Genomic DNA, 14,721 nt, shown 5'->3' on the forward strand with positions numbered 1-14,721 from the left:
CACAGCGGGTCAGACATCAGACTGATGTTAGTTTGATGATCACCCGTTGAACACACGTTAGACCCGTTGGCGATCGCGTCTAGCTGAAGCTAGTTAACGGTTCGTACCGACCAGCTGGATTTGAACCATCGATGGCTGTGGTCAGATGTGTGAGGGGCGGCATCTCTGCAGGACCAGTTCCCAAGCGGAGGTCCTCCTCTTCAATGCAAAAAACGAGTGCATATGGTTGTTGTTGCTAGGCAACAGCTGGCTGGCCATGGTGCACAGTAGAGCAGGTAACAGGCAAGTCTGTAACAAGTCACTGAACACAGGGTTTGTTTACTGAAATGTTGTGAACACCGGTGGGGCATAAATGCACATAAGCAACAGGACACGTTTTATTTCAGAGGCAACAAACTAAAATGTCCTTGTGTTGTGTTTGACTCTTGTACAAGTTTGAATTAGTTAAACATTCCAGTCACTGGTTACAATCTTGCATCTCATCTGTTCTCCATTGGGATCAAATATACCCGTCCATTCAACATTATGGTAAAGACGCAGCAAGAAAGATTTCATAGCCGTTTTCCTCACCCCGGCTGGTTTCTTTTCTCCCCCCTCCAGGTTTGTTGACAGTGGAGAGATGTCCGCGTCCTTCCCCTACAGGATGAAAGCCCTGTTTGCGTTTGAGGACGTCGACGGAGCGGATGTGTGTTTTTTCGGCATGCACGTTCAAGAGTACGGCTCGGACTGCCCGCCGCCCAATCAGAGACGAGTGTACATCTCTTACCTGGACAGTGTGCACTTCTTCCAACCTCGACTCATCAGAACTGGCGTCTACCACGAGATCCTGATAGGCTACCTGGAGTATGTCAGGAGGCAGGGGTAAGAGAAACGCTGCGACTGTCTCAAACATAATGCAAAGGCCCCAACTGAGCAGCTGAAATCAGTTATGAGATTTCTCTATCGGAAAACTTTAGCCGGAAAGCTACACAGGCTTTTAAATATGAGCTCATTATGCAGAGAGAAGTGTGTTCATTAGGCTGTGTGTTCCAGGAGCTGCTACAGACAATTCACGTCTGTTCTAATGAATACGACATGTCTCCCTGTGTCAGGTATACAACGGGTCATATCTGGGCCTGTCCTCCCAGTGAAGGGGATGATTACATCTTCCACTGTCACCCAGCGGACCAGAAGATCCCCAAGCCGAAACGGCTGCAGGAATGGTACAGGAAGATGCTGGACAAGGCTGTTTCTGAGCGCATCGTCCACGATTACAAGGTGAGACATGATTTCACGCTAGTCATTGTACCAACAATATGAGTTAATGCATTTATCACTAACTAATAAGGACATTAAAGGCTCTACAAGCACCTGAACACTTGTCTCTTTGTCCCTCAGGACGTTTTCAAGCAGGCCACAGAGGACCGGCTGACCAGTGCCAAGGAGCTGCCGTACTTTGAGGGCGACTTCTGGCCCAACGTGCTGGAGGAGAGCATCAAGGAGCTGGAGCAGGAGGAGGAGGAGAGGAAGAGGGAGGAGAACAGTACCTCCAACGAGTGCACAGATGTGAGTAGAGTAAGAGGCCGCATTTAATAATCACTTCAAGGTTCTTTTTTTGGTCACAGAATATTGGTGTGCTTTGTGTTCAAACTGACACTCAAATCTTTTTCCAGGTCACAAAAGGAGACAGCAAGAATGCCAAAAAGAAGAACAATAAAAAGACGAGTAAGAACAAGAGCAGCATGAGCCGAGCCAATAAGAAGAAACCAGGGATGCCCAATGTTTCCAATGACCTTTCCCAGAAACTCTACGCCACCATGGAGAAACATAAGGAGGTACGCAAGTCTGATTTGGTTTTATCGGATTATATGGCATAATCATAGGAACATTACGCTGACTTATCATCCGAGTTATCACATTGACTTCCACTCCCGTGAACGCAGATAATTAAAATTCTGCTACTTAGCAGCCGTCGCTGCTGCAGCTCTGTTGCTGCTCATTAGCTGTTGTACTGGAGAAGCAGGTACAGCTCATACTACGGCAACTAAAACCTGCTTTACAAATAATTGATTCATCTATATTTTCAAATTAGCATGAACTATCACAGCCGTTCTCAGCATCAGCAGGCAGCCGTTCACACTATTCCACTGTTAGTAGAATTCTATTAGAAGTCAACATGGATGTAAAGAGAAAGGAAATGAATGCATTTGACAGGTTTTGTTAGACGTCGAGGATACACGCGTACACACACTGTGTTTTAGTGAGACAAGAAACTCCACAGAGCGCCTTTTTACCTACAAACACCAGGGGTGTGAACATTCATTCAAATATTCAAATTCATAGAACTTCAGGAAATCGTCTCGCATGTCACTAACCTTGTATAACGTTGCCTGTTAGTGACTCCTGAGTTGACTACAAGAGAAAAAATAAATACTGGATCTGAATTGCACCTCTTACAGATGTTCCTCTTCACTCTGTTCGCCAGGTCTTCTTTGTCATCCGACTCATCGCTGGCCCCACCGCCAACTCGCTGCCCCCCATCACTGACCCTGACCCGCTCATGGCCTGTGACCTGATGGACGGCCGCGATGCCTTCCTCACTCTGGCCAGGGACAAGCACCTGGAGTTCAGCTCTCTCAGGAGGTCCAGGTGGAGCTCCATGTGTATGCTGGTGGAGCTGCACAACCAGAGCCAGGACCGCTTCGTCTACACCTGCAATGAGTGTAAACACCACGTGGAGACGCGCTACCACTGCACTGTGTGCGAGGTGAGAGTCGAGACTCAATTAAATCTTGTTTTTCTCCTTTTTAATTTAAATGGAGATCAAACTGCAGCATGTTGTCATTGGACACGACAGTAGCATAAAACAGTGATCTCGTCTACGTTCATATTTCTGCTTTTGATGGAAGATGGAAAAGGGGTATTTTTAGCATTTGTTTGCAGAATTCTTGACAGAGATCCTCTGGTTATCTCTTCTACCTCAGTGTCTGCTTTAAACTAAAACCTCTCACCTTAATTAATCAGCAGACAACAGAAGCCTGGTGGTTTAACAGGTGTGGGTTTTATTCCCCAATCCAATTTGAAACAGCTTATTCCATTGTACTGTGGTCATTGTTGCTGCTAACTCCACTGTGGCCTTTGGCCAGTGCAGGGTGTAAAAAGCCATGTGCAGCCTTCGGTACACATGGAGTCGGTAGCTGCCCCAGGTTTTACACCAGTGCTTTGACTCGAGCTGCTAGCGCAGCAAGAAAGACATGAAACCTCACTGTCCTCCAACCATTGCCAGTTGTGTTCATTGGAGTGCAGAGTGAGTCTTGATCTCTGCGATGGTTGGCAACCGTTTTCTATGTTGTGACACCTACAGGCCCAACAATAGCATTTTAGTTCCACAGGTATGTTTTAACATGTATTAATTTAATCCCGTACTTGGATTCAGGTTTAATTCCCCATCCCTCTTTTTTTTTTTTTTTCTCTCCCTTCTCTAGGACTATGACTTGTGCATCACTTGCTACAACATAAAGGGTCACGAGCACAAGATGGATAAGCTGGGGCTTGGACTGGACGACGACAGCAACAACCAGGCGGCAGCAGCCACCCAGAGCCCCGGAGATTCTCGCCGCCTCAGCATCCAGCGCTGCATCCAGTCGCTGGTCCACGCATGCCAGTGTCGCAACGCCAACTGCTCCCTGCCGTCCTGCCAGAAGATGAAGCGCGTTGTTCAGCACACGAAGGGCTGCAAGCGCAAGACGAACGGCGGCTGTCCCATCTGCAAGCAGCTCATTGCTCTGTGCTGCTACCATGCCAAACACTGTCAGGAGAACAAATGTCCTGTCCCGTTCTGCCTGAACATCAAGCAAAAGCTCCGGCAGCAGCAGCTGCAGCACCGGCTCCAGCAGGCCCAGATGTTGAGGAGGAGGATGGCCAGCATGCAGAGGGTGGGGCAGCAAGCTGTAGGGCCTCCGGGAGGACCTGTGGTCGGACTTCCATCACCAGGGAACAATGTTTCCACGGCACCCAGTACCCCAACTTCCGGTGGAACACAACCCCCAACACCCCAGACCCCGACTCAGACCATGCCTCCGGGCACACAGCAAGGAATGGGCCCTGGACCTGGAGTTCAGCAGCAGCAACAGCAGCTCGGTGGAATGCCCCCACAAAGTGGCATGCCTCCTCAACATCCTCAACATCCTCAACACCCTCAACACCCTCAACACCCTCTTCACCACCAGTTCCAGCAGATGGCGGGTGGAGGAGGCGGGGCTGGGGGGATAATGAGCTCTCCGCAACATCAGCAGCAGATGCTTTCTCAGGTCCAGCAGCAAGGTGGAGCAGGGACCAAGCCTCAACAGCTCCAACAGCACCCCAACAATTTGCCCCCATATGGCAGCAGACCCCCGGGCTCCTCCCCATTACATCAATCCCAGGGCAAACCGGTCCTTGGCTCCGCAACGCCTCCCCAGCAGCAGCTCGGTGGCGCCGTCATGGCTGGAAGTGTTGGGGGCCAACAAACTCCGGGCCAGCCTTCCCTTCAACAGCAGCAACAGCACCCCCCTTCTGGCCCTCCACCGGCAGCAGTAGAAATTGCCATGAAGATCCAACAGGTAGCCGATGCTCAGAGGAAGATGGCTCTGCAGAGACAAGCAGCTGCAGGCATGATGCCTATTCACCCCCACCATCAACAGGGTCAGGGTCAACAGATGGGCATGGGACACCCAGGGGCAGTAGGGATGGTTGGAACCCAGGGTATGCCACCACAGACCCAAGCGGCAGTGGCAGCTGCTCGGGCCCACATGGATCCGCAACAAAATGCTCCACCAGGGATGATGGTTGGTGCTGGTGGTCCCATACAGCAACCCCCTCAGCAGGGTAACCTGCCCCAGGGCCAGCTGCCCCCTCAGGTACAGCTTCAACAGCAGCGGATAGGTGCTCCGCATCAAAACCCTCAACAACAACAACAGCAGTGGGCAGGCCAGGGGATGCCACCTCAGCAGAGGCAAGCTATGATGAACCAAATGAGCCATCCAGCCATGGTGGCAGCGCAACAACAACAACAACAACAACAACAACAACAGCAGCAGCAAATGCAACAACAACAGCAGCAGCAGCAGCAACAACAACAACAACAACAACAGCAACAGCAGCAGCAACACCAACAAGCTCAGGGCCACGCTGCCTTGATGAATATGGCACAGCAGCAGCAAGGTGCTGGTGGAGGGATCCCAGGGGGAGCTGTCGCTGGAGCTGCTGGTGTCCCAGGAGCTGTTATTGCTGGTGGGAACATTCCCCAGGCCGCCCTTCAGGAGCTGTTAAGAACTCTCCGCTCGCCCAGCTCACCACTCCAGCAACAGCAAGTCCTCAACATCTTGCGGTCCAACCCACAGCTCATGGCTGCTTTTATCAAGCAGAGGGCCTCAAAATACAAGGGAGTTCAGGGGGGCCCAGGTGGACCAGGGGGTATCCCTGGAGGTCCTGGTCCCACAGGGGGTCCTGTTGGTAATGTCATGGCCGGAGGGGGCCCACAGGTGAACATGAACGCTGCAGGTGGCGGCCAGCCGGGGATGCACATGGGGGCTCAGGGAGGAACGAATGTTAACATGGCAACTATGGCCCAGCTACAGCAAGTTCAGCAACAGCAACAGCTACAGCAGCAGCAGCAGCAGCAGCAACAACAACAACAACAACAACAACAACAGTTACAACAGCAGCAGCTACAACAACAACAGCAGCAGCAGAGGCCAATGCTCACCGGTTTGCAACAGCAACAAGTGGCAGCGCTCCAACAGCAACAACAGCAGCAGCAACAACAACAACAACAACAACAACAACAACAGCAGCAACAACAAGGTGGAGGAAGAGGTGTGCAGGCCCAGGGGCCACAGATGGGGAATATCAACAGTCCCCAGTTTAGAGAGCTGCTCATGAGACGGCATCTCCAGCAACAACAGCAGCAGCAACAACAGCAGCAACAAATGGGAGTAAATCATGGTCAGTTCCAGCAGCCACAGCCACCACAGGGGCAGGGCTACATGGGACAACCTGGGATGCAGCCTCCTACAGTGGGACAGGGACCACCGGGAGGGCCGCCTCTTGGCCCTCAGCAGCCTGGTGGTCCCCCAGGCCAGCAGGGGCAAGGTTACCCGGGGTCGGTGGCCCAGCAGCAGGCCGCAGCTGCACTCCAGCAGAGGCTCCAGCACCAGCACCACCTCCAGATGCAGCAGCAGAATGCCATGGCTGGCCTGCCAGGAGGTGATGCAGGGCCAGGTGGAGGGGGTGTAGGAGGCCCTCAGCAGCCACCTCAGGGCCCTCAGCCCACGCAAAGTGGCCCCCCATCTTCACAGGCTCTGCTCCAACAGGCCCTTCACCAGAGGCTTCTCCAGCAGCAGCAGCAGCAGCAGCAGCAGCAGCAACATCAGCATCAACATCAGCATCTGGGCCCTGGGGGGTCACCAGCCCAGCACAGCAATCCCATGAGCCCGCAGCAGCCGCAGCAGATGGCCCAGTCCCCACACCTGCAGGGCCAGGCGATGTCGTCATCGCTAGCTAACCAGGTGCGATCCCCACAGCCTTCACCCAGACCCCAGTCCCAGCCGCCACACTCCAGCCCGTCCCCGCGCATGCAGCCCCAGCCCTCCCCACATCACATCTCCCCCCAGATGCAGACGGGTTCCCCACACCCAGGCCACCTGAACCAGCACCATCCGGGCATGGTGGTCCCTCAACAACAACAACAACAACAGCAGCAGCCAACGACCCAGCAGCAGCAACAGAACTCTATGGAGCAGTTTGGGTCGGACCCGAGCGCCATGCTATCCCAGCTGAGTGGCATGGCTGGTCTACACGGGCCGGGGGGCAGCGGTCAGGACCCTCTGGGCCAGAATATGAATCACAATCCTTTAGACATCATGTAGGAATTGTACTTTACGTGTCAAGTTGAGCTGAAACGCTCTGTGATTCTTCGCACAAACTGCACTCACCCAGGACAGTGTTATTGTTATTACTTAGCCTTTCTTTTTTTATACTATTATTAAATGTTATTTAAAATGTTTTCAATAAAGATGCATTGAACTGAACTTCCTATGGGAGATGAACAATAAATCAAGCAGTCGTTAAATAAATTAGAATAAATGAAATGTAAGTTATTGCTGTTAATATATTTTTTTTGCCAATTGTGGACAAAGAGGGAGACGGTTTCTCTAGCACCCCTCCCCCCCACCCTCACCTCCACCTCTTGCTGAATACAAGAAAGGTGATATTTTTGGGGGTAAATAGGAGTACTTGCCTTTTTTAAGAAATGTTTTTAAGATTTTAAAAGTGGTCAAGAATTAAAGTGGAAATGATTTAATGCAAAGAACTTTTTATCGTTTTCGTTTCCCCATCATTCAGTCCGTCTGTCTATTTCTGTTTGGCAGAGTAATGTGGATTGTTATTAATGCAAATCCAAATATGATGCATATCTTTTTTTTATGTTTGGGTTTACTTTATTTATTTTCTCTTGGGGGGGGGGTGGGGGTGTTATGTACCCTGAGACTGCTACAATTCGTATAGAAATATATTTTTGTTATTGACTGTTATGACTGGGGTAGTGAATATTTCATTTCACGTTAGATGTCTTTAGTTGGGTCTGTCCAGGTGGGAATAATTAATTGTCAGTGTTTTATTGCAGTGGTTGAGGGTCTGCTGTGAACTGAGATGTTGAACGGACTTATTGAGACGTCCCGGCCAGCTTCTGTGTTGGACGTCGACCATGCTGGAAGGGACTCTTCCCTCGCAAACATGCAAGCCCTCTCCCTCGAATGTGTGTGCACTCCTTCCTTTAAAGACACTTAATATGGAGCAGTGGAGGCTTGGGGAGGGGGGATGCATACCTGTGTGCCTGAAACATTTTGAGTACATGGGCTGGGATGTGGAAAAAAAAAAATGGGTGGGGTGGGCTCCTTCTAGTGTTTTTAGGATTCCGCTGTTTGGAGTAAACAGAGGATTTTGATCCAAATGAACTGTGTTGCACAGAAATGAGGAGAAAAGTAGGAGATAAGAGCAGTTCGGTCTCCGTCTCTTTCTGCCTCGTCTCCTTTGCTGCTCCCCTTGGACTTTTAATCCCCTCCTCCTCCTCACCTTCCCCTGGGGGAAGTTGCTCTCCCGCCCCTCAAACTCCATCCTCTTTATCTTTCTGCTAAGAACTTTGGGAGTTTAATTTAATATTTTTTACTGTACAAAGGAAACACAAACTGTGGACTCAAATACTGTTTTTTATAATAAAATGAAAATTACCAACAGTGACGTGTCCTGCATGTGGCGTGTTTGTTAGACATATGATTGTGTATTTGGTGAATATGAGAAGTACAACGAATCGTATGTCCTGTAACATGAGTTGGTGTTATTCAGCGATCTGTGGCCGACGCGCTGCCTCTCCAGGATCAAGACGCCGGCTCACTTTTAATTTAGCTTGATCACCATGGTAACCTATTCTGCACAGCTCCTGAAGGGACATAAATACTGAACAATAAGGTTAAAACACTAACAAATGAAGGGATAGTTTACCAATCAAAAGAGTAAACGTGACGATTTGCTGCAATTTGACTTTTGTAGATGGCTTTACTTTTTTTCCAGCTGTGGTTAACATGACAAACTAAACTTTATATTGACTTATTTAAAAACAAAAAGGCCTTAGCTTTACTTTGAGATCTATTTTATACATGTATCTATATTTCAACATTTGAAAATCACAGCTGCCACAATAACTGAATTTAAATGTCAATAAGAAGCATTGAACATCAGCAGGACTACCAAGTTAATAAAATGTTAACTAAAATTGTTCAGTGTGCACTTATAAATGCTAACCTGTTTCCATTTAAAGTCTAACATCTGCAAATACATTGTATTTATAATACAATCTGATTATTTGATTTGATGCTCATTGATCGTGTGAGTTTCCCTTTTTTTCCAGCTCAACCTCAATTCCAAATTCACAGAAGCATGGTTGTAGCTGAATAAGAAGCACAAATAGCTTCATGTCTTATAAATTATGTTTTTTATGTTTATCCCCCCTCCCACGTCCACTGCTGCAATTCCGACACACTGAGCCTATGATTCAGCAGGGATTCAGAGACTATTAGCCTGCGCTTGATGGCGTCACTTACAGTAATTTGTCTTTCCTGAGAGCAACACGCCCTCTAGTGAAGACACATGGCAGCACGATTGTGCTCTGTTATAGTGGTCGCATAACACATTCAGTGGTGGAACGCATTATTGTATTAATTTAAAGCATTAAAAAGTTATAGTATATTTTACGAAGACGGGACGCAGCTGTACCAGTCGGCAGAAGAGGCGACTGCAGATATGAAAGACAGAGGATTGCCTGTCAGCGTGATCACACCGAGGGAGAGCCTGGCTGAGCAACTGTATGTTTCTTTGTTCTGGCTTGTTCAGGGAGTAGATCAATTAAGGTCCGTTTTGATAAGTTTGTTTATACAATGACAGACATATACATATGGGTAGTGACAAAGTAAAACTTATTTCTTTTAATGTCAATGGGCTTTTGAATCCAATTAAGCGTAGTAAAATATTATCGAAAATGAAGAAAGAACAAGCACATGTGGCATATTTACAGGAAACCCATCTAAAAGACACAGAGCACGAAAAACTAAAGCGAATGGGCTTCACTAATGTGTTCTTCTCATCATATAAGTCAGGACATAGGAGAGGAGTTGCTATCCTTATATCAAGCAAACTCAATTTTGAAAAAGTATTTCAAATGGGAGACAAGGAGGGCAGATATATTTTGGTAAGAGGTAATATAGATGGGAATCCTGTTACTCTGTTTAATATATATGCACCCCCAGGAAGCGATCTAGGTTTTTTCCAGAAAATCACCAATATCATGACAACAGAAACAGAAGGTCTCTTGATATGTGGGGGGGACTTAAATATACACCTACAGCCAAAGTTAGACTCCTCCAGTAGGAAGACCCATGAAAGGAAGTCCATATATAAGAAAGTCAACACACTTTTTGAGGAGGTTGGTTTAATTGACATATGGAGAGACCTTTTCCCTAACAGACGGGATTACACTTATTATTCTGCCCCCCACTCCCTATACACAAGAATAGACTATTTCATAACATTTGGAAAAGATAAGGATAAAATAAACATGGAACATGGAAACTGAATTCAAGTTTACTCAATGATCTGGATGTTAAGAAACAAATTAGAAAAGAGATTAGTCTTTACCTCGAATTCAATGACAATGGAGAAGTTTCACCTCCCATTCTGTGGGATACTCTAAAGGCTGTCCTAAGAGGGAAAATTATAGCAATATCCTCATATAAAAAGAAAACAAGGAATAAAATGATTGAGGAGTTGTACAACAAACTGAAGGAATTAGAAAAAAAACACAAATCGAGTTTAGCGCAAGATACATTAGTGGAAATTAGAAGAATTAGGAATGAGATTAACAATTTCACTACACAAGAAATCAAGAGAAACTTAATGTTTTTGAAACAGAGACACTATGAAAGTGGATCCAAATCAATGAAAATACTAGCATGGAAATTGAAAAAGAAGATGGCAGAGAACACAATGCGGGATCCAAGAACAAAAGTGATACAAGACAGGGCTGTGCGTGGTCACCACTACTCTTCGCATTATATTTGGAGCCGCTAGCTCAATACATCAGACAAAATGAAGATGTTAGAGGAATTACTATTAAAGGGACGGAACACAAATTGTCCTGCTACGCAGATGACATTTTGGTCTACCTGGGGCAACCAACATACTCTTTACCTAAACTGATGCAGTCATTTGAACAGTATGGCAAACTATCAGGGTACAAGATTAACGTGGGCAAAACCCAGTTACTCTCATATAACTATAGCCCACCAAGAGGAATTGAGAATAAATACCCCTTTGCATGGCAAACAACATCCTTCAAATATCTGGGCATCAATATTACAAAAGATCTTACACAACTTGCAGACTATAACTATGATCCACTAATAAGAAAAATTAAGGAAGACATAGCAAGATGGAACATAACTCCTTTCCTAAGTTTCACGGCAAGGATTGAATCCATTAAAATGAATATACTGCCCAGACTACTCTATCTATTTCAAACTCTACCAATAGAGATTAACCAAAACCAATTTAATGAATGGGACAAGATGTTATCTAGATATATTTGGACAGGTAAAAGACCCAGGGTCCGTCTCAAAACCTTACAACTACCTAAAGAACAGGGAGGATGGGGCCTACCTTCTCTTAGAGATTACCATCTAGCAGCACAGATGAGAGCGGTAATATGCTGGTGCAACCCATCGTATAAGGCTCAATGGAAAAACATTGAAGAGAAAATAACTTCCACCCCCATACAGGCAATCCTAGCTGATAACAATCTACAAAGTCACATAAATACTACTGATAACCCATGGCTGAAGTGGACTCTTGAAGTATGGAAAACCATTATAAGAGAACACAAACTAGAGGGAGATATGGTAACACTTAAATGGTGTGCATATGATTCTGACTTCACACCAAATAAATTGGATGCTAGATTTAGGGATTGGACAGCTACAGGAATAACAGCCATATGCAACATAATGAAAGGAGGCACACTGCTAAGTTTTGAAACTCTTAAAGAGAAACACTCACTAGAAAAACAGGACTTCTATCGATACTTGCAGATGCGACATTATGTGAATACGAAGACGAAAAACACGACAGAGAGTACACACCTGATAGAACTGTTTAGAAAAGCTTATAACTCAGATATAGGCAGTAAAATCATCTCATGTATATATAAATGTCTGTTGAACTTTAAAACACATTCAACCTCCTATATTAAAACAAAATGGGAGAAGGAGGGAGGAATAACTATATCTGAGGAAGAATGGACAGTAATATGGAAAACTCAATGGAAGTGTACCAGCTCGCAGACATGGAGAGAGTTTGGTTGGAAAAATGTGATAAGGTATTTGATTACACCCTCTCAGAAATGCCACTATGATAGTAACCCTCCTGTTTGCTGGAGAGGATGTGGAAACCAAAATGCAAACCATCACCATATTTTTTGGGATTGCCCTGTTATCACAGACTATTGGAAAGGGATACACACTGCCCTACAAAAGATTTTTGAAGGTGAAATACCTCTAGAAAGTAAAACCATGTATCTTGGATATTTACCTAAAACACTGTCAAAAAGAGACAAATATTTAATAAATGTACTTCTGGTGGCCAGCAAAAAGACTATTACCAGGAAATGGTTGTCACAAGAGAGTCCCGCTCTGAACACATGGATGGACATTACAATGGACATTTACAAAATGGAAAAGATAACAGCATCTGTCAACTACAAACTGGAACAATTTGTGTCATATTTGGAAAAATGGGTTACATACGTGACACCCCATAGACCTGATTTTTATTTTCATAAATCAATGAATGTACCATAGCTAATAGATCACTCCCTAGGTATAGTTCTTTTTTTTTTTTTCTTGTTTTCTTTGTGGTTTCTGTTTTTTTTTTTTTTTTATCTGTTATTTCCTTGTTCTATATGTTATAACAAAAATGAGCATCATCTGAAAATCTTCACATGCAATGTACATTGTCTGAAAGACATTTGTAAATGCCTAATTGATGCCTAATATCAATAAAAAAAAAAAATTAAAAAAAATAAGTTATAGTATAGTATGTCATAACAAAATCATTCAAAATGCATTGTATAGTCGTAGTCAAATAAAATATTTTTTTTCAAAGTCATAGCATAATATATCAAACAAAAGTCATACATACGACGTCAACGTCCTGGTCAGACATTACTGTTTTTAAGAGGTTGTAGTCAGTATAGTATATCAGATAAACATGTTCTTAAAAAAAGTCATAAACACGTCATAGTATATCTGTGACGACGACCCTCTCTGTCTGCCTTGTCACGTGGTTCACGTGGCTGCTTTCCCTGCAGGTATTGGAGGTGGGCGTGGCTACGGGTCATCAGTAAAGTGGCAACACCTGGTCTCATCAGCAACACTGGCCACACCTGGGCCCTGTGTGCCAGTGCTCTCTCTTAAAAACCCTCTTGGAGCTCAGTCTTCCCCTTGAGACACACATTTGATTTTTAGTTGACTTTGAATTAATAAATATTTTTTTAATTGGCAAGGTTGTGTGCATCTCCCTCTTTTTTTGTCATGGCAGTGCCGGTGTGACATATGTTTAAAAAAATGGCTACCCCTTCCGTGTGCTTCTTGTTTGGTCCCGTTTGTCCTTCCTGTCTGTGTGAATCTCCCTGAACGTGGCACTCAATCTCTCTCGTGCTGCCAATCAACCTGCACACCTGAGATCCATCCACTCATCAAGCTCCTGTACATCTCCGCCGGCTCTACACCAGATTGTTCCCTTTGCCAACGTGGTACAAACGCTACGGACATTATTTTAGTTTGTCTCTGGTTAATCTTTGTTTTTGCCTGAATCCCGTTGAGTCCTTTGAATTCCTGTGTCTCTGTTATATAATCCGCCTGCCTCCCACAATGGTTTGCTAGTCTGCGTTCCAGTCTACAGATCAGCTACTCTGCCTGGCCGGCTCCACCGCAACCTCCAGATCTACTCTCACCACACATTTACTTCAATAAAGTTGCTTGAAAACTGTGTCCAGGTTCTGCTCGTGGGTCCTAAATCCACAAAATTTGACATGTTATAAAAATAAAACATAGTATGTCATGAAAATGTCATAATATATTCATAGTGTTAAGTCATAAAAAGTAATTTCAAAAATAATTTATCATACAAAAGTCGTCAAAGTATGTCAAAAAAAGTCATAAGGTTGTGTAGTGTGTTAAAAAAAGTCATAAAACATAATCATTAAAAATTAAATTAAAAAAAGAGCAGAGCGTAAAAAGTCATATAATAGTGCGTCAAAAAAGTTATAAAAGTAGTGTGTCAAAATTGTCATAGTATAGAATGTCAAAATCCTAAAAACATCATAGCATATCTGTGACGACCCTCTCTGTCTGCCTTGTCACGTGGTTCACGTGGCTGCATTCCCTGCAGGTATTGGAGGTGGGCGTGGCTACGGGTCATCAGTAAAGTGGCAACACCTGGTCTCATCAGCAACACTGGCCACACCTGGGCCCTGTGTGCCAGTGCTCTCTCTTAAAAACCTTCTTGGAGCTCAGTTGCCGGTTCGCTCTCCTCCCTGAAACACACATTTGAGTTTTGGGTGATGTTTTGGTTTGTGTAACACACTTTCCATTCATGCGCTAACCGACACTGCTGAAGTTACAGACTCCACACTGCACTGTTAAGTTCTCCTCTTATGCTGACTTTGAATTGGTAAATAATTAGTTAAGTGGCAAGGTTGTGTGCATCTCCCTCTTTTGTCATGGCAGTGCTACCCGGTGTGTGACATAGTATGTCCAAAAAAAAAATGGCATCAAAAGTGATAATATAGTAATCATGAAAAGCCCTTCAAAGTCACGGTCTTGCCTCAGTTTCGGGACACACTGGTCTTGGTTTATGTGGTCTTTATTACAACACTGTCAAGTGATAACTTCTTGATTTGGGGGGCGCTGTTGACCACAAAACAAAATCAGTGTCTCTTTGAAACAAGTACATTACATTACATTACAGTCATTTAGCCGACGCTTTTATCCAAAGCGACTTACAATTCAGATACTTCATACACCGTAGGCACAGCTACGGGAGCAATTTTTATTTTATTTTTTTAAGTACAAGTGGGTTGCACAAAAAGGAAAATTA

General features: G+C 45.2%; 1 protein-coding gene across 12 annotated transcripts in view; it reads left to right on the top strand.

Annotated features, from left to right (window-relative positions):
• Positions 1 to 8,252, top strand: part of ep300b (EP300 lysine acetyltransferase b) — a 34,470-nt gene extending 26,218 nt beyond the window's left edge. For 6 of the 12 annotated variants that reach the window (XM_076084877.1, XM_076084876.1, XM_076084881.1 and 3 more), the window contains 6 exons: positions 601 to 861; positions 1,092 to 1,257; positions 1,378 to 1,554; positions 1,653 to 1,814; positions 2,465 to 2,746; positions 3,465 to 8,252. In XM_076084877.1, the coding sequence (XP_075940992.1) occupies positions 601 to 861; positions 1,092 to 1,257; positions 1,378 to 1,554; positions 1,653 to 1,814; positions 2,465 to 2,746; positions 3,465 to 6,887 (4,471 nt within the window). In that variant the 3' untranslated portion in view covers positions 6,888 to 8,252. The remainder of the gene's footprint in view (positions 1 to 600; positions 862 to 1,091; positions 1,258 to 1,377; positions 1,555 to 1,652; positions 1,815 to 2,464; positions 2,747 to 3,464) is intronic. The other 6 variants (XM_076084883.1, XM_076084879.1, XM_076084886.1 and 3 more) reach the window with 1 other exon arrangement.
• The last annotated feature ends 6,469 nt before the right edge of the window (positions 8,253 to 14,721 follow it).

The sequence above is a fragment of the Anarhichas minor genome, unplaced genomic scaffold (assembly GCF_050575085.1).
Source record: "Anarhichas minor isolate MPS153535 unplaced genomic scaffold, ASM5057508v1 ptg000007l, whole genome shotgun sequence".
Lineage (NCBI taxonomy): Eukaryota > Metazoa > Chordata > Actinopteri > Perciformes > Anarhichadidae > Anarhichas > Anarhichas minor.